Consider the following 21,420-nt stretch of genomic DNA (forward strand, 5'->3'; position numbering starts at 1 on the left):
CTGGTGCGATGCCATCTTTGGCAACATGTGGTTTTTAGGTGCGTCGTTTTTGTCAGTGTCATCACCATTCTTTCCAAACACTGAATTTTTTACTTGTTTTATCAATATTTGTTCAATAACAATGTGTATTTTTATAATTAAGTTCACAGTTTCTGATTTTTGGGATGTTATACTCCACAGTTCTCTGTAGGATCTATTTATAATGGGAGTTGTCCTGTGCTTATTTTGTACTCCAGCACTTTTTCCGTATGGGGAATGATTGTATGTGTTCTGGAGATGTCGGTTTGTGTTAAACTACTTATAGGCCAGCTTACCTGGGTGACCCCTTGGCGATCTTTTGGCTGGGCTCACCATGGGGACCATCTGCATTGCAGAGAGAGTTCCCTCTCTCTGCTAAGCCGATCAATTTCGCTTTCACTATTGGCAGTAGCGTCAGTACCAAGTGTTTGGTACTCCTTGTAAATACCTTAATTTTGACTGCTATTGATATTCTATATATCCCTGCACCTTATTAGCAGCTCTCTGATTTGTTGTTTGTTCAAAGTTTTTAATATAATTGTTCTGTCCTCACTAAATGAGGCAGGCTCATGTAGCTATCCAGTCAGCTAAACCGCTATACCGGGTCCAATAAGGAGACTGTGGTTGAGTCTGTGCTTTATTAAACGTATTGGTATATTGATGCGGTGAAACTGTGAACAATGATATACATGGAATCAGTACATGGTATAGAACGATACATACTACACATGATAAACATTATGCATTACATTTAGAAGGCTAGTAACTGAACTAGGAGTGCAACTGGTTAAGCTAGGCTAATATAGAGCAGAAATATCTAGAGAAAAAACATAAAGACATACCGGCAATGCAATCGCAAGGGGAATGAAGTGTAAGCGTCTTCCCTGGAAGGCAAACTAGAGGAAGTGAATGAAAACTGGAGGGAAATGTGGGCTGAGCTACCATAATGCATTGCAAAGGAGGATCAGACATAAAAAATACATAGCAGAAAAATAGAACAGTCAACATATCTCTGACCGCTAGAGGGAGCCAAAGCACTACAGATGAATAAAGGCATGAATATATCAATACTGTATACTGAGAAACTGCGATTATGCAAACAAACAATTGGAGGCAACAAATTAGATGGCGGAGACAGAACAATAATATTTAATAAATAAGATTTTTTTTGTTTAATGTTTTTAATGTACTCTGTAATATCCTGAGTTTAAAGCGCACAATAACGACTTTACACCCTTTAAATAGGCAGATTGCGTGACTACAAGTTTATTGCCACTTTTAGATGCTACTTTCTTTCAGGACATTTTTTAGCTTAGCATGTCCCTGAGGTCAAATTATTTTCAATCTTTTCTATTTTTTTATTTATTTTTCTGTTGAACCAAAATTCAAAAACAATGTTTGATTGTCATTCGTTAATATTCAGTAAATTTAAATGTAAAATTACTTTAGTCAGTGTAACTCTATTTCAGTGATCAATGTTGTTTTTATTAACTTTAACTAAAGGATACCAATAATTTTGTCGAATTACTTTTTTCTTTGTGTTCATTTTGCCTCTTAGAATAGATAATAAAAACATCGTCAAAAGGCCACCAACGAAAACTTCAGCTTGTTTCACACACACATACAAAAAAAAATCTCATCTGTTGGAAAATTGTGAAACATATGATAGCGATAAGGCAACGAAAAATCAAAGCTTTTTTTCAAGTGTATAGATTGTACAAAAGTAGTAAGAAAAACAATTTAAATTTTGTATTATAATCACCATATCACAATCAGACAGAATAAAAGTAATTTTTTTAGTGGAGTACAGAAAATTGCTTAAAATGTAGAACAAAGTTAAAGTGACAAAGTTGCTTTTTTTTATCTTCTTTGTCACTACGAGTTTATAAAACTTTAATAAGTTTTAGTATCTTTACTAGAGCTAAGCAAATATACTCGTTACTCGACATTTCCCGAGCATGCTCGGGTGTCCTCTGAGTATTTTTTAGTGCTCGGAGTTTTAGTTTTTAAGCGCCGCAGCTGAATGATTTACATCTGTTAGCCAGCATAAGTACATGTGGGGATTCCCTAGCAACCAGGCAACCCCCACATGTACTTATGGTGGCTAACAGATGTAAATCATTCAGCTGAGGCGCTAAAAACTAAATACTCGGAGGACACCCGAGCGTGCTCGGGAAATCTCGAGTAACGAGTATATTCGCTCATCACTAATCTGTACCCCTAACTGATGTCATTATTACAACTCATCCTTAAATAAACAAGCCCTTCATATGACTATCAGCAAAAATAAAAGTTTGGATCCGGAAAAGCCACAATAAAAAAAGTGAAGATAAAATCGCCAAGAAGCCCAGCACATCTAGTTGTAATGTGAGCAGAAGTATGTAAATCGCATGCTTGAAGTAGCGTGACCTCCTGCTCTTGCTAGCAATACTGTAAAACCCTGACAGCATGCGAACACTGAAATGGCTCACTCACATTAACATATAAAAATACTATGTTGCTCCTGAAAAATTGGATGAGTGGAATGTATATGTTGCAAATTATGTCACGCGAGTGTATATTTTTTTCTTCACCTAGCATCCGTATGACATGTATATGCAATGCGTTTTTAATGTCATCTTTTACATACTGTAATCTCTGTAATTTAAAGCTACCGTATATACTCGACTATCAGCCGACCCGAGTATAAGCCGACCCCCCTAATTTTGCCACAAAAAACTGGGAAAACTTATTGACTCGAGTATAAGCCTAGGGTGGAAAATGCAGCAGCTACCGGCGAAAAATAAAAATAGATGCTCCATATCATTCATTATTGCCCCATAGATGCTCCATATAAAGCTGTGCCATATATAATGCTCCATACCATTGATTATTGCCCCATATATTATCCATATATAGTTGTGCCATATAGAATGCTCTGCACCGTTCATTATGGCCCCATAGATGCTCCATATAAAGCTGTGCCCCATATACAATTCTCTGCACCGTTCATTATGGCCCTATAGATGCTCCATATAAAGCTGTGCCATATATGCTCTGCACCGTTCAGTTTGGCCCCATAGATGCTCATTATAAAGCTGTGCCCTATATGCTCTCCAGCGTTCATTATGGCCCCATAGATGCTCCTTATATAGCTGTTCCCTATATGCTCTGCACCGTTCAGTTTGGCCCCATAGATGCTCATTATAAAGCTGTGCCCTATATGCTCTGCACTGTTCAGTTTGGCCCCATAGATGCTCATTATAAAGCTGTTCCCTATATGCTCTGCAGCGTTCAGTTTGGCCCCATAGATGCTCATTATAAATCTGTTCCCTATATGCTCTGCACCATTCAGTTTGGCCCCATAGATGCTCATTATAAAGCTGCCCCATATGGAATGCTCTGCAGCGTTCAGTTTGGCCCCATAGATGCTCCACATAAATCTGTGCCATATATAACGCTGCTGCAATAAAAAAAACCCAAAACACATACTCACCTCTCTTGCTTGCAGCTCCCCAGCGTCCGGTCCCAGCGTCTCTCTGCACTGACTGATCAGGCAGAGGGCGGCGCGCACACTATATGCGTCATCGCGCCCTCTGACCTGAACAGTCAGAGCGGAGAGACGCCGGGAAGACAGAGCGGCGCCCGGCGTGTGGAACATGGACAGGTAAATATGCGATACTTACCTGCTCCCGGCGTCCCACTCCTTCCCCCGGGCAGCTGGTCTCCGGGTGCCGCAGCTGGTCTCCGGGTGCCGCAGCCTCTTCCTCTATCAGCGGTCACCGGCACCGCTGATTAGAGAAATATGCGGCTCCACCCCTATGGGAGTGGAGTCCATATTCATTTCTCTAATGAGCGGTCCCACGTGACCGCTGTACAGGGGAAGAGCTGCGGCACCCGAAGACAGTGTTGCTGGGACTAGGATTGCTGGGACTAGGTAAGTATGCCTCAGCGCCCTCTCCCCCTCACCCGCCGACCCTGTCACAGACTGTGACTCGAGTATAAGCCGAGAGGGGCACTTTCAGCCCAAAAATTTGGGCTGAAAATCTCGGCTTATACTCGAGTATATACGGTACTTTTCTAACCACTAAAGCAATGTTATATACAGATATATAGAGAGAGAGATAGATAGCCGTCAGGTATTTAATAAGCTGTTTGGAGCTTACTCAGCAGCTTTTAAGGAATAAACTTAAAACAAAATGGCCTGGGGTCCCCCCTGTTTTTTAATAACCAGCTAAGAGAAAGCAGACAGCTGTGAGTCGTTCATTTTAGTCTGGAAAGGGGCAAATAACCATGGAACTTTCCAGCCTGGGGGTCCCCTTTTTTTTTTTTTTTTTTTTTGCTGGTTTTAGGTTTTTCCCCTTTTTAATTACCAATAAAGGCTAAACTAACAGCTGCAGGCTGACATTAATAGGCTGGGAAGCTCCATGCTTTCCTTTGCCTGGTTATTAAAAATAGGGGGACCTGACGCAATTTTTTTCATTTATTTCTTTATTTGCTAAATACAAGTACAAAAAACTGATTATATATATATAGAGAGAGCAAAGTACTGCAGTGCGAAGGCATTGGGCCTCTCTGACCTTTCCCGGCGCATGCGCACTGCAGTACTTTGCTCTGCCCTCAACAGGGCAGACAAAATACGCCTGCACCGGAGCCGCAGCGTGAAGACAAGAAGAGGACATCATCATAAGAAGATAGGCGCCGGACCGCACCGCGACACCCATTGGGCCGGACCGCAGCCTGACCGCCCCTGGGTGAGTATAATCTAACCTTTTTTTCTCATCTTTCAGGATACATCGGGGGCTTATCTACAGCATTCCAGAATGCCCCTGATGCCGGTGGGCTTAGCTCACTTTCGATTTTGGGGGTGACAGGTTCCCTTTAAGAGCTAACCTATTTTGGGCACTTCATTTTTTTTTTTTCACGAGCTGTAATATTTTATTTGTTTTTGTCAATGTAGCTGCATGCTTATTTTTTTTGCAGGATGAGTTGTATTTATCAGTGGCATCACTTTGGGGTGTAGCTAACTTTTATTAACTCCTCATGATAAAAAATAGAAAAAAAAAAGGAATTCTGAGCCACATGCAATACATCGAGCCGCACGCTCCGCTCCGGAGTGCCGGTGCCAGAGCTTGTTTTTAACCTGCGAGACTCGGCCGTATCTCGCTGTAGTGTGACTCCGGCCTTAGCAGACAATAACTCCACTTGTAAACAGCATGAGCCATAGTTGTCAAGCTGTAATTGATGCTCATGGCCACATGACAAGTTAGGCTAGGTTCACATCGCGTTAGGGCAATCCGTTTAACGAATCTGTTTCTAAGCGGCACTAACGCAATGTAACAAATCCGTTAACGCACCCATAGACTTCCATTAGCGTAGAGGATCCTATCGCATGTCAAAATCGGCAAGTGTTAGCGATGGTCCGTTATTTTGTGACACACCTTCGAACGCGGACTATCGCATTTTTGGGTCCGTTACGGAGAACGCACGGCGAACAGAAGCGTTCGCTCTGCATAGAACTCTATTGCTAACGCAGGCCAACGCAATGCAACCATGTGTTAACGCGTTCGCAAAAATACAGACAATTTGGGGCTCAATGTTAGCGCATCCGTTTGACGGATCCATTAAGCAGATTGTGCTAACGTGATGTGAACCTAGCCTTACTGAGACACTGACCGTTTTGTTGGGGTATACTCACCACTGTTGTAGACTTTTGTTTCAATAAATTGTTTGAGATGAGAAAAACTCCAGTGCATGCTTCTACTTAAATGCCCTACCTTGATGATAAATATCGCTGTGGCGTGAACTTTTTTTTATTTTCCAAAAATTTAGCTCGAAATCCCAATATCTCTATTTTTTAGGAGTAGTGTATTTTGAGGGCCATACGTTTTTCATTTAGTCATTTATAGAGCTTGTTTTTGCGTAACAAGATTAGTTTTCCTTGGTACATTTAAGGAAACTTTTTTTATTGTATTTTTCTGTTGGACGAAATAATCGAAAACTGCAATTCTGGCATTTGGTTGTTTTTTTTGTGTGCTTGTTTTTTTAACTTTCCACGTGGGTGAAATTATTTTTATTGTTCAACAAGGAAGTAAAAGTGAGGTTTTGTCTTTCTTGGGAGATCTCTGTGTGCAAAATTACGCTGTTTTGATTTTCTGTTGTTGTATTTTATTGCAATGTTAAGGTGGCCAAAAAAACTTATTTCTGGTGTTTCGATTTTTTTCTCGTTACGACTTTTACTTATCTGATTCATTTACTTTATATTTTGTTTGATCGGATATTTCTGAACACTGATACCAAATATGTGAGTTTTTACGTTTTTTTTCCTAATTGGGGGTGATTTGAACTTATTTGTAAAAAATATTTTTAAAACCTTTTTCCTAATTGGGGGTACGGTAATTTGAACTTATTTTTTAAAAATATTTTTAAAACCTTTTTTTTTTTTTTTTACTTTTTATTGGCTTGATTTGGAGAGGCACATACCTGTCTATATAAGACCTCTTAGCTCACAGGGGTCTAAATATTTTACGTACCCACTGTATGTAGCTCCTTTTGTCCTCCAAACATGGTGTATATTAAAACATCCAAAGAGTTAAATTTTGGTCTTATCTGACCAGACTATATACTCCCAGTATTCCACAGGCTTGTCTAAATGTTGTTGAGCTAACTTTAAACCTGCTTGAACATGATTTTAGAACAGCAATAGTCTTGCGTGGTGAGCGTGCATATAGGGTATGGCGGTTGAGTGCATTACTTAGTTTTATTTGAAACAAATGTACCTGCTGATTCCAGGTCTTTCTGTAGCTCTCCACAGGTGGTCCTTGGCTCTCGGACAACTCTTCTGATAATTATCTTTACTTCTCTACCTGAAATTTTGGTGGACAACACCAGGTTGTGACTGGTTAGAGGTGTCACCCCCAATCACCACCATATCCAGAAAAGGGGCAGATATCATTGCAAAGCGTTAGATTTGGCTTGAACTACACAGGTGTGTCTAAGTTGTAAATATTGGAATATTGGAGAAACCTACTGTTCGGTAAATGAAATTCTTGCCTGAGCATCTCAAATGTTTTAAAATTCCTCTCACTATACAATTGCGCTATTGTGCAGATACTCTTTCTTTCCCAAAGATCTAACTCTTTTAGCCTATCAAGCTCCAAGTAGTTTGTTTTTCCAAATTAATAAATACTTGGTGACCCCTGTTATTTTAAGCTGATCTTTAGCTTTTTTTTCAAAATTCTATCCAAACCAAGCATCGTCACAGGAGTTGGTGGTAGTGCCATCAAAAATCTCCCAGAGTGGACCAGTTTATATCCTTTAAGCACTCATCTCAACATGGTCATTGAGGAGATAGGTGTCACATTTTCCCCGTTTGAGCCTCTCATGTTGTAATTGTGAAGAAGTTAAGTATAGAAAGGGATCTGGTATTGCTAAACCACCATTGGTTTTAGGCTTATGCAAAGTTTGTAACTTAATCCTGGAATCCTCTTCTTCTTCTGATTTTGAATTCTCAAATTCTTAAGTAAAGTCGCTACTTTTAATTGACCTGAGAGTTCTTTATATGCAGGTGACTTCGGGCCTAGGGTCATAAGGAAAGATTTATTCCAATTAATTGTAAGACCCGAAAGGGTTCCAAATTGACTTATTATGGAGATTGCCTCCTTTTAATGAATTGGGCCCATCATTTAGAAATAGTAACTAGTGATGAGCGAATATACTCGTTACTCGAGATTTCTCGAGCACGCTCGGGGGTCCTCCCGAGTATTTTTTAGTGCTCGGAGATTTCGTTTTTCTTGCCGCAGCTGAATGATTTACATCTGTTAGCCAGCATAAGTACATGTGCCTGGTTGCTAGGGAATCCCCACATGTACTTATGCTGGCTAACAGATGTAAATCATTCAGCTGCAGCAAGAAAAACTAAATCTCCGAGCACTAAAAAATACTTGGAGGACCCCCGAGCGTGCTCGGGAAATCTCGAGTAATGAGTATATTTGCTCATCACTAATAGTAACCCATCGCCTGCATAAAAAGTGACTTTTTCAATTAAAGAACCATATTTAAACCCTTACACTTAATATTGTTAATATTCTCAACATTTCTGCCAAAGACTCGATTGCTATTCAGAATAAGAGTGGAGAGAGAGAGCAACCCTGCCCCGTTCCCCTATACAGAAGCGACCGTATATTAACCCATTTGCTTTTACTTTAGCCTGTGGAGCAGAGTATAGCAAGGTAACCCATTCAATGAATCTCTCACCAAAACCCATATTTGAGATCACCGCCTATGGCTGCGTCGAGTGACACCTATATATAGGTGGCTGATAATTGATTGTTGTCAACTTATTAGGCATGAATCAAGTTTGATCTGGATGTATGATGCGCGTAGTGACTCTAGCAAGGCGGTTTGCAAAGACTTTAGCTATTATTTTAATGTCCGTATGTAGTAGCGAAATTGGACGATATGATTGTGGGAGTTGGGGTCTTTATATTGCTTAGGGATGGCGGTAGTCTACTTATTCGGCATAAATAAGGCAAGCTTAGTGATTATCGCAGAGGTAAGTTAGATATCGACTTTCAGCATTTTATACCTCCATCTAAAGTGTTTTTTTAATGCTCTGGTGGCATTCTTAATTCCGCCCACCTCTTTAATTCGAAGACCTCTGAAAAAGGCCTTCATAGTGTCCCAGACAATTGCAGCTGAAGCGGATCCCATATTACTCTTGAAGAATTCGTCTAGCAACTGCGGAAGCTTGTTAGGTTTTGGAGAAATGATCCGATAGACTACGGTGCAAATATTCCACTGAGTGTAGCAGCCTAGCCATCACATTTCCAAGTGCTAGATCTATACGGGAAAGGGAACCATATGTGGATGAGAAGCACGAATATAGCCTAATGCCTGCATTCTGGATTCTCAAAAGATCCCAAAAATTTAAAAAATGCCAGAATTACAACATTGCAATTAAATGCAATAAAATACCCAAAAATGGTATCAATAAAAACATCAGCTCGGCATGCAAAAAATAAACCCTCATCCAGCCCCAGATCCTGAAAAATAGATCTATGGGTCTTGGAAAATGGTACCATATATATATTTTTTTATACAAATTTTGGATTTTCTTAAATAAAAAAGAAGCTATACATATTTGGTATCTGCAAACTCGTAATGACCTGGAGAATCATAATGGCAGGTCAGTTCTATAATTTAGTGAACATGGTTGCAATTTCACCGAACTTGGAATTTTTCCCCCCATTTTCCAGTACATTACATGGTAAAATCAATAGTGTCATTCAAAAGTATAACTTGTCCCACAAAAAAACAAGCCAAGGTTATGGCACTGGGAAGAAGAGGAGCAAAAAAAACGGAAAACAAACAAATGTAAAATGGCCAGGGTTGAAGGGGTTAATACATATTTCACCCACTGTATACAGTCTTTACCAAGGGGGTGTTGTAAGAAGCAGCAGGAGATAAGGAGTACACGAAGATGCTATAATTTAGGCTAGGTGGGCAGAGATAGTTTTCACTTTTAAAGGGAACCTGTCACCCCCAAAATCGAAGGTGAGCTAAGCCCACCAGCATCAGGGGCTTATCTACAGCATTCTGTAATGCTGTGGATAAGCCCCTGATCTATTCTGAAAGATGAGAAAAAGAGGTTAGATTATACTCACCCAGGGGCGGTCCCGGTCCGATGGGTGTCGCGGTCCGGGGCCTCCTATCTTCTTACGATGACGTCCTCTTCTTGTATTCACGCTGCGGCTCCAGTACAGGCGTACTTTGTCTGCGCTGTTGAGGGCAGAGCAAAGTACTGCAGTGTGCAGGTGCTGGGCCTCTCTGACCTTTCCCGGTGCCTGCGCACTGCAGTACTTTGGCAGACAAAGTACGCCTGAGCCGGAGCCGCAGCATGAATACAAGAAGAGGACGTCATCGTAAGAAGATGGGAGGCACCGGACCGTGACCCCCATCGGACGAGAAACGGACCGGGACCGCCCCTGGGTGAGTATAATCTAACCTCTTTTTCTCATCTTTCAGGATGCATCGGGGGCTTATCTACAGCATTACAGAATGCTGTAGATAAGCCCCTGATGCTGGTGGGCTTAGCTCACCTTCCATTTTGGGGGTGACAGGTTCCCATTAAAAAGGATTATACATTGATTGATTTATTTATTTATTTATTTATTTATTTATTTATTTTACACCAGCCTTATCTGGTCTGTGAAATCTATTTAAAGGGGTAGTCCAGGAATATTTAATTTCTTTCCTACCAACAGGCAGGTAGTTACTAATAGAGGCAAATACCGCCTGTTCTACCTGGCACCGACTCAGTAGGTCACTGACCACTTCTGCCAGCGACTCAGCTGCTACACTTAAGCAGAGCAGCTCTTCTCTTCTGTACTTCTCTGTCGATGGGGCGAGACTGCTGAAGTCATGTTGATTGACAGCCGGCTTCCTGCAGGTAGGCAGTGGGGAGCCGGCTGTCAACAGAGAAGAAGAGAAGTCTCTGCTCTGTCAATGTGACATCAGTGGGAGCTGGAGAATCTGAGACTGCTCTGTGCCTGCACAGATTGACATTGGGGAGCAACTACCAGCCTGCAAATTTTTAGGCCCATTGTAAAAAAAAAATAAAAAAAAAAATTAAATAGTCCTGGATAACCTGTTGAATAATGTGCAGAATTTTATTGTCATACTGGTGATCTGGTCCACATTCTGCATAAACCTTACATGAAGGTATTTGACCTGCGTTGCAGATTTTCAGACAAGATTCTGAGTTTCAAGGTTAAGATATCAATGATTATGAAGTGATTTTGTAAGGTTAGTGGAAACTTAAGTTTTATCGCACCCATGTTATGGGGTTCTATTCCAATAGTGAGTGCAGATACTAAGTGTGAACACATCTCTAGACTTTTATATTAAGCATATTTTGTTTTCTAGAATTAGATCTAGAATTATCACTTTTAGCGATAATCGAGAAAAAGAGTAATACTGTGTGTGACGGGCAGTTTACGCTATGGCAAGATTCCAGATTTGCTTTATTACATTTGATTACAGTAAGATAATAGAGTATTTTGCAATACTACAGGGACAGTATGAACAATGAATGTCATAGAACACAACTGCAAGTGTTTAGGATGCACTATACTTACCACCGCTTAACTATGGACAGGCATGAACACACATTGACCCTTTTCATCTGGTTATAGATTGGTGGGGGTTATTTTTTTAGTGGTATATAAAAGAAATCTATTGCCCATGTCTATATGTAAAGGTACATCACAACACGGGTATCCCTTTATTCTTCACACAGAACATAAGAAGGTCCTCTAATGTTGCTGTAATTCATTAAAACAATATTAAAATGCTATTTACCGCTTGAATGTAATGATTTCTGGGGTTCAGCCTTGCCCATGGCACTTACATTACAGTACATACGTTGCATAGGTATCTGAAATTACAAGCCGCTCTCAATCTTTCCCGGATTCAAGTTTGAACAAAGACCGTTCCCATTCGGCTGGATGCAAGAATGCAGATTTCCTCTTATTTCTTGGCACATACACAAGCTTTGACATTTTCAGAAGTACCTGTTTAACTTTCCTAGTGACTAACGGCACTTGCTGAAATTTCATTAAAAAAATAAAAATTGGGAGTGTTTCACAGAAAAGGTTAATCTTCTAAAGATTGCCGTAAAGAACCTAGAACCCAAGATGTAAGCCATAGTTCACATGTATGTGTTTGTGTGCTGGTTTATCCAAAACAATGAAACTAGTGTTTTTTTGTTGTTGCAAGAGTTACCATCAGGAGTTACCATTTAATTATAGGGTGTGCTTTAGGTAAATTGAGATGCAATTTGTAACGCCAGCTTTTCTAAAACCGAAATATACTGGAATTGCTATTTTTGCTCTTTTTTTTGCAGTGGAGACGCGTCTGCTATCATAAATGGCAATAGAAATGGGGTTAGAATTATGATTGTTAACCAGAGGATATTCTATAAATATGTTCTTAGATTTGCCCCCTAAAATAAAACGTTATCTGTAAATATTCAGTGTCACATGTTTCACTTTTCTTTTTGCATTTTCTTGCAGATGGCCCTATTAAAGAGTTTGAGTAGCGAAGACAGATCACATCTGGAAGAAGGCATCAGGCTTTTACGAAGGACGAGGCGGAACAAAGGCAGCGAAGGCTCTGAGAGTAAGTGTTGCTTTTACTCCAGGGCTTCATATCTTTAATGGATAAAAGGAAAATGGAAAGGGATAGGAGTAATATAAGGATACTTCAGGCTTCAGGTAAGATTGTGTCATTATCCATTTCGTCTAATACTTTGCAGGATAATAGTCGGCTGCTCGGGGTGGGAGTTTATTTTAATATTACAACTAGTAAAAGCTAAGATATTCATATCTTCCTTGGAGGATCTGTCTCAGATCCAGGCAAAAATACTGGACAACATAGAGCTGTATCTGAACTATTTTGTCTGGGACAATGCGAGACCACAATCAGAACCGCACAGACCCCATTATAGCCATAGTTTTTCATAGAATAAACAAAAGAAGTTGCACTCTGTCATGCCAGAGCATGTAAATATGTAATATATGAAGTATGAATATCAATATTATTTCTGGATAATAGGAAAAAATTGAGACGCTTAGCACATAATTTGGCCAATTCATAAATGCCCAGCAGCCAACCACAAGGCGGTCTTAAAACTGCTGGGAACCTACGTATCTAGTGTGAATACCTCTCTTAGGCTATGTGCACACGATGCGGATTTGCTGCGGATCCGCAGTGGATTTTTCCACGCAGAAACCCTGCAGATCCGCGTTGTGATGTACAGTACAATGTTAATCAATGGGTAAAAAAAAAAGTTGTGCGGAAAAATCAGTGCGGAATTGCTGCGGATTTAAAAGAAGTGCATGTCACTTCTTTTGTGCAGATCTGCAGCATTTCCGCACACCTCCATGATAGAAATCCGCAGTGGCAAAAACTGCAGAAAATCCGCATCAATTCCGCGGTAAATCCGCACAAAATCCGCAGCTGCGGATTCTGCCAGAAGATGCGGATTTTGTGCAGAAAATTCTGCACCACATTTCCTACGTGTGCACATAGCGTTAGGCTGAAGGATCCTAGCGACTAGGGTTGAGCGACTTTGACTTTTTTAGGGTCGAGTCATATTTCACGAAACCCGACTTTTTGAAAAGTCGGGTTGGGCGAAATCGGCCGATTACTGCGAAAAGTCGAGGATCGGACGGAACACGAAACCCTATGCACGTCAATGGGGATTTTTTTTTCTCTCTCTGTCTCTCTCTCTCTCTCTCTCTCCCCCCCCCCTCCGTCCCAGCACAGAAGATCTTGTGTTACACATTGCAAATCCCTACTGCGCACAAGCGATAAAATGATGATAGCCGTGCACGCCGCTAACCCCTATGTCATCACTCTGCCCACACTCCTTCATTGGCTGAAAAAATGGCGCTAAACGCGTCATACGAAACGCGACTTTGGCGCCAAGATCGCGTACCGCATGGCCGACCCCACACAGGGATCGGGTCGGGTTTCATGAGACGCCGACTTTGCCAAAAGTCGGCGACTTATGAAAATGAACGATCCGTTTCGCTCAACCCTACTAGCGACCCATACATTCAGGCTTTAAAGAGAGGTATTCACATCTAATCAGAATTTCAGACTTCAGCCTTAGAGAGGTAAACACATAGGTTCCTAGCATTTTTAAGACCGTCTTGTCATTGGCTGCTGGGCATGCATGAATTGGCCAAGTTATGTGCTAAGCGTCTCACTTTTTTCCTATTATCCAGAGCAGTAGTGCTATTCATATTTCATATATTTCATATTTACATGCTTTAGCACTACAGAGTGCAACTTCTTTTGGTTTATTGTATATGTAGGTTGCTACTCCTAGTATCACCTGTTCACACTAGCTTGGAAGTGCCAGTCAGTCATTTGTTACTCATAGGTTTTCATAGGTTCATGCGCACAGAGACTCATTTTCAGGATTGGCAACGTCCATACCTTCCAAGACAGAACGTAAAATAGGGCACTTTTTAGCCCTGTCCGTACGAAAAATTTGAAGCGTTCGTGATTTTTTTAAAATTGAAGAAACTTGTGCAAATTATTTTGACTGTAATTATCATCATTTTATAGTTATAGTGAATGCAGCTGATAATCATAATGATTTACAGTGTTTCAAATTATTATGCAAATTGGATTTAAGTGTCATAAAGATTCATTTTTTTGTTTTTCAAATAAACTCACGGATGGTCTTGTCTCGGGGCTCTTTGGATCACTGAAATCAATCTCATAATAGCAAAAATTGGAACAGCACAAATCCTTTACTTTACGTTTCGGCTCTGAATGAGCCTTTCTCAAGGCTTGAGAAAGGCTCATTCAGAGCCGAAAAGTCGCAGAGACATGTGGGCTTAAATAAATCCTGCATATTACCTTTAAGAAAATGGAGTGCTGCCTGCTTTTTTGAAAATGTATGAAATCAATCTCAAACACCTGTGATTATTAGTTTGCCAGGTGAGCCCAGGTAAAGGAAAATTACTTAAGTTCATTCCACATTATTAAGCAGCCAAAGTTTTAACACCATATGGGAAAGAAAAAGGATCTCTTTGCTGCCGAAAAGCATTAAATAGTGAAATGCCTTGGACAAGGTATGAAAACAAGGCATTTCGTGTAAAATTTAAGCGCAATTATCGTACTGTGCAGAGATTTGTGGCTGATACAGAGCACAGACTGGTTCATGCAGATAAAGGCATAATGAGGAAGGTTTCTGCCAGACAAATTCATAGGATTAAGAGAGCAGCTGCTGAAATACCATTACAAAGCAGCAAACAGGTATTTGAAGCTGCTGGTACTTCTGGAGTCCTACAAAGCTTAAGGTATAGGATCCTCCATAGGCTTGTAGTTGTGCATAAACCTACTATTCGGCCTCCCTTAACAGTGCTCACATGCAGAAACAGTTTCAGTGGGCCCAGATGTACATGAAGACTAATTTTAATACAGTCTTGTTTACTGATGAGTGCTGAGCAACCCTGGAAAGTCCAGATGGATGGAGTAGTGGATGGTTGGTAGATGGCCACCATCTCCCAACAAGGCTGCGACGTCAGCAAATAGGTGGCAGAGTCATGTTATGTAGCCGTAATCATGAGGTGAGAGCTGGTAGGGTTCATAAAGGTGTGAAAATGACCTTGGCAAAGTATATTGAGTTTCTGACTTGCTGCTTTTTTTCCATGGTACAAAAAGAAGACTCCATGCAATCCGTAGCAAAATGATTTCCATGCATGACAATGTACCATCTCATTCTTCAAAGATTACCTCGGAGTCATTGAATGCTTTGGGCATAAAAGGAGATAAACTCATGGTGTGGCCACCATCTTCACCTGACCTCAACACTATTGAGAACCTTTGGAGTATCCTCAAGCAAATGATGTATGAGGGTGGGAGGCAGTGCACATCAAAACAGCAGCTCTGGGAGGCTATTCTGACTTCATGCAAAGAGATTCAAGTGGAAACTATCCAAAAGTTCCCCAGTTCAATGAATGCAAGAATTGTGAAGGAGATGTCATAGAAGGGTCCTGTGTTAAAAAATTTAGTTTGGCCTGTTAAGATGTTTTTGATTGAAAAAGCTTTTGATTTCAGTAAATGTGACCTCTTAGTGCTGCAAATTGCACAAATGACCATTTTCAGTTCTTTCCAAGCTATAAAATGTTGGAAACTCTGTTGTGCATAATGATTTGGAACAGTGAATTGTGAGGTTTTTTTAGTTTTGAAAAAAATACCATTATCATTGGGAAGTTTGTCCAATAATATGCAATTTATACTCCAACAGTTGATGATTTGAAAGTTACAATGACTCATTAGCTTTGACCATTTAGGAAAATCAAAGCAAATATAATTTTCGTAATAATTTGTAATGCGGTGTATTATGGTTTTACAATGCGTCCGTAAAAAATATTCGTTGTAAATGATTTTTTGATTATCTGTCCCAAAAAAATAAACCGTCAAGTTGGCAACTTTGCTTCTTTTTTCCTGATTTTGCAGGGGTCCTTTATCTTTTATGCTGTAGACTGGTGATATTTGTGGTTTGTAGAATCTCCTTTAGTAAGGTCCTCCTACCTAAGCGATTGCCATCTCCAAAACAAAGGAATGCAAGGCTCTGAAAAGCAAAGTAGCCCCATTTGCTATGCATAGTAATATTCTCCACTCATCCCCGTTTACTTGTAAAGAGTAACCATCATTTTAATTTTATGAATTAATAATGCACATGAAAATATGATACTTTGTAATATTTTGCATAGAGAAATCCACTTCTTTCATTTCCTGGACTGAACTTTATTCTCAAAATGTTCAATTCACTGGTAAAATCTGGCTTCAGTGATTATAGATTTTCCCATCACTGAGGTAGGAGATGATAGTTGGTGTTTTTGTATCTTACAAAATCAATCAGTACATCAGGGCCTTACAAATTATATTTTTGCTTTTTTGCCTTTTTACGATCTATTGCAAAATCACATAATCATCTTCTCTTTAAATATTTGGACTCTTGCTCACTTTCAATTTATGACGAATAATGTTGACAGTTTTCGTAATGTTATTATTTTGTGAGCTACCCACTAAGCAGTACATGTAGTTTTCTGGTATTCATCTCCCATCCACATTCTATAGGGCCCTGAACTGATGGGTCCCAATGCTGTGATATCTCAGAAAATGCTGTTTTTAGTAGGGAAATAAGGTACATTGGGGAATGTCTATTGACCTAATTTAAGAGGTTTTCTTTGCCGTGCTCTCTTGTCTGGCTCATGAAAATGCTGATGGTGTCATGATGTCGTGTTGTTCCAATAAGAACCCTACTGACCCAGACAATCCAAGCTCCAAACACTGTGACTACTGACATCAATGGTGTCATAAGGTCATTATTGACAGGCTTGGTGCCTACTTTTAGATCATTCCCCATGTCCATGAAAGTTCTACTAATGATGCTGAACCACATCAAATTTAATCAAAACCAAATAGGACTCAGTGAATATCGACATTGTAAATAAATGGTTCTTTGTCGCTTGGAATGGTATTTATTTAGATTACGTTTATTAACTGGGCTGACTGCTTCAAAAAATCATGTTTACCTGAATTTGTGATATAAGCAAATAAAATTTATTAAAGTAGTAGTCCGAAACCTACGTTTATTTTAATCCAAAATGTCTCTCAATTCAATGTCATAATCGAATCTCTCTTCTAATATACCGTATATACTCGAGTATAAGCCGAGATTTTCAGCCCAAATTTTTGGGCTGAAAGTGCCCCTCTCGGCTTATACTCGAGTCACGGTCGGCGGCAGGGTCGGCGGGTGAGGGGGAGAGGGCGCTGAGGCATACTTACCTGCTTCCGGGGCTCCTGGTGCTGTCCCTGCAGTCCCATGTTCTCCGGCGCCAGCACCTTCTTCCTCTGTTCAGCGGTCACGTGGGACCGCTCATTAGACAAATGAATATGGACTCCACTCCCATAGGGGTGGAGCCGCATGTTCATTTCTCTAATGAGCGGTAACGGTGACCGCAGACAGAGGAAGAGGCTGCGGCACCGAAGACCAGCTGTCCGGGGGAAGGAGCGGGACGCCGGGAGCAGGTAAGTATTACATATTCACCTGTCCGCGTTCCACACGCCGGGCGCCGCTCCATCTTCCCGGCGTCTCTCCGCACTGACTGTGCAGGTCAGAGGGCGCGATGACGCATATAGTGTGCGCGCCGCCCTCTGCCTTATCAGTCAGTGCAGAGAGACGCCGGGACGGGACGCTGAGGAGCTGCAAGCAAGAGAGGTGAGTATGTCATTTTTTTTTTTTATTGCAGCAGCAGCAATGGCACAGCTTTATATGGTACATCTATGGGGCAATAATGAACGGTGCAGAGCACTATATGGCACAGCTATGGGGCAATAATGAATGGTGCAGAGCACTATATGGCACAGCTATGGGGCAATAATGAACGGTGCAGAGCACTATATGGCACAGCTTTCTATGGTACAGCTATGGGGCAATAATGAACGGTGCAGAGCACTATATGGCACAGCTATGGGGCAATAATGAATGGTGCAGAGCACTATATGGCACAGCTATGGGGCAATAATGAACGGTGCAGAGCACTATATGGCACAGCTTTCTATGGTACAGCTATGGGGCAATAATGAACGGTGCAGAGCACTATATGGCACAGCCATGGGGCAATAATGAATGGTGCAGAGCACTATATGGCACAGCTATGGGGCCATAATGAACGGTATGGAGCATCTATTTTTATTTTTGAAATTCACCGGTAGCTGCTGCATTTTCCACCCTAGGCTTATACTCGAGTCAATACGTTTTCCCAGTTTTTTTGTGGCAGAATTAGGGGGTCGGCTTATACTCGGGTCGGCTTATACTCGGGTATATACGGTACTTTAATTAAAAAGTCCCTATCATTCCCTCACTACACAAACTGCTTTATTAATTTTTAACTTGTTTTCTATTTGATGATGCTTCGTTTGAGAACCCCCCCCCCCCCCAAGGGATATTCAGACGAGTCATCATCAGGAAGCAGAGGCTACAGTCACTGATGTCTATTACAGGGGCTGGGCTTTTCTCTGCTCTACTGAGCATGCGTTGGTTATCAGTTCCGATGTATGCTCAGTAGGATCTTTTCACTGCAATATTGTTAACAGTGCACAGTGACAGTGTGCGCCTTCTCAGGCTCTGATTAGAAGCTACAAGGCAAGAGAGAGCACTGTCTGTGTGCATTGTAAAGAGAAATCCTGGCAAGCAGAGACCAGCCTCTGTCGTCTGATGACATTTTGAGTATCCCAGCATACATTTGTATTTCTAAAACGAAGCGTCATCAAACTGGAAATAGGTTAAAAAAAAAAGTGTTGAGAGGGACTGGTTGGAAAGTTTTAATTACAGTTAATTAGAAAAGAGATTAGATTATGACATTAAATAGACATTTAGGACTAAAATAAATGTTAGTTTTGTCCCACTCCTTTAACCTCTCCATTACTTTTTTGATGTATAGGTATATTAAAGGTTGTGTCCCTGCCTTTGATGTGGGCTCCGATGCTGAGCCTGCATCTTTCTCCACACATGACAGCTGATCTGATTAGCCGTCATGTGCCTCTAACAGCTGCAGCTGGATCCTAGATCCACCCGCTGCTGTTAACCAAGGTCCAGTTGCCGGATGTTCTACAGGACAGAAATGTCCAAAAAGGATGGGAGATTTTCCAAAATGAAATTCTCACTGAACAATCGGTAGCCATTCCGAAAAGAAGGATGGATGAACACCGTACTTAAGCACTTGTTGAAAAGGAAAAAATAAGTGTACCATATGTTTCGGACTGTAAGACCAGAAGACGCACCTGGATTTTAGAGGAAGAAATTAGAAAAAACAAATTGAAGCAAAAAATGTGGTAAATTCTGTGCTTAATATCCCCTGTCCTGGTATATATGGCCCCTTCATCACTACCCTGGTATGCATGGCACCCTCATCCTTATCCTGGCTTGCATGGCCCCCCATCCTGGTACATGGTCCCCTCATCCCCATCCTGGTGTGCATGAGCCCCCTCATCCTTATCCTGTGTGCATGGGCCCCCTCATCCTCATCCTGGTATGCAGGTACCCCTTATCACTATCCTGGTAGGAATGGTCCCCCTCATCCTTATCCTAGTATGCAAGGCCCCCATCTCTGTCCTAGTATGATTGGCCGCCATCCTGCTATGCAGGGCCCCCATTTCTGTCCTGGTATGATTGGCTTCCATCCTGCTATGCAGGGCCCCATCTCTGTCCTGGTATGATTGGCCGCCATCCTGCTATGCAGGGCCCCACCACAGCCAGAGCAGGTTCATCTGGACTATTAGATGCACCCCCCATTTTCCTCCACGTTTTTTGAGGAAAAAAGTGCATCTTATAGTACAAAAAATATGGTATATCAAATAGAAAGAGTGGGGCATAACTAAAGAAGAATAAAATGCTGTCTGCAGGGAAACCAGGACTAGAGTTAGAAAAGTTAAATCCAGCAATGAAGTGAGGCTTGCAAGAGAGACCAAAAGCAGTAAAAAGGATTTTGGGGGTATGTCAAAATCAAAAGAAGATAAGATGATATAGGATTTTTTACAGGATGAAATTGTAAAAAATGATGTTGAGAAGGCCAAACTTTTAAATTCCTATTTTGCATCTGTGTTCTCTAAGAAATCAAACTGATCTTCATGGTGCCATAGAAGGAATAAAATCTACACTATCTAAAAACAGAAAGATGGCGAGGGAACATTTAGCTAATTTACATGAATTTAAATCTCCTGGTCTAGCTGAATTACATATTTGGGCATTGAAAGAGTTAGCAGAGTTAATTGCAGAACAACTAGCCAGAAAAAATCCTGGAGAAAATTTTTTCCAAAACATTAGAGAAGGGCAAATGTTGTTGTCACTATCTTCAAAAAGAAGATGAAGCCAGGAAATTACAGGCCAGTGAGCATTATTTCTATACAAGGAAATATCTTTGAACAAATTATTAAACATCATTTATGTAAGTACTTGGATAAGAATACAGTAATTAACGAGAGGCAGCATGGGTTTTCAGCAAACAAGTCATGCCAGACTAATTGATTTTCATTCTATGATGGAATTACTGACTGGGTGGATCCCTGTGCAGCAGATATAATATATCTCGACTTCCCAAAGTTGATCTCATACTATCCTTATTGAAAAAAGTGACCAAGTATGAGATGTGCAGTAAAGAATAGTAATAACGGTCCTAGGAGCGCTGGAAATGAGACCAAAACAAGGATTTTAGTGTTGAACCACAACGCGTTTCAACGGTTAAACCGTCTTCATCAGGTGGAAGTGTTTTTTTTTTTGTTTTTTTTTAACCCCTTCCTGACATCTGACGTACTATCCCGTCGAGGTGGGGTGGGCCCGTATGACCACCGACGGGATAGTACGTCATACGCGATCGGACGCGCTCTCGGGGGGAGCGCGGCCGATCGCGGCCGGGTGTCGGCTGCATATCGCAGCTGACATCCGGCACTATGTGCCAGGAGCGGTCACGGACCGCCCCCGGCACATTAACCCCCGGCACACCGCGATCAAACATGATCGCAGTGTACCGGCGGTATAGGGAAGCATCGCGCAGGGAGGGGACTCCCTGCGGGCTTCCCTGAGACCCCCGGAGCAACGCGATGTGATCGCGATGCTCCGAGGGTCTCCTACCTCCTTCCTCGCTGCAGGTCCCGGATCCAAGATGGCCGCGGCATCCGGGTCCTGCAGGGAGAAAGGTGGCTTACCGAGCGCCTGCTCAGAGCAGACGCTGGTAAGCCTGCACCGATGTAAGTGAGATCGGTGATCTGACAGAGTGCTGTGCACACTATCAGATCATCGATCTGTAATGTCCCCCCCTGGGACAAAGTAAAAAA

The 21,420-nt window shown here is 41.4% G+C and overlaps 1 protein-coding gene across 6 annotated transcripts in view; it reads left to right on the forward strand.

Moving 5' to 3' along the window:
* The window catches only part of EDA (ectodysplasin A), a 178,300-nt gene that overhangs the window by 80,146 nt on the left and 76,734 nt on the right, over positions 1-21,420 (forward strand). For all 6 annotated transcript variants that reach the window (XM_077284947.1, XM_077284943.1, XM_077284945.1 and 3 more), the window contains exon 2: positions 12,072-12,177. In XM_077284947.1, coding sequence (XP_077141062.1) covers positions 12,072-12,177 — 106 coding nt within the window. The remainder of the gene's footprint in view (positions 1-12,071; positions 12,178-21,420) is intronic.

Source organism: Ranitomeya variabilis, chromosome 2, assembly GCF_051348905.1.
Source record: "Ranitomeya variabilis isolate aRanVar5 chromosome 2, aRanVar5.hap1, whole genome shotgun sequence".
Lineage (NCBI taxonomy): Eukaryota > Metazoa > Chordata > Amphibia > Anura > Dendrobatidae > Ranitomeya > Ranitomeya variabilis.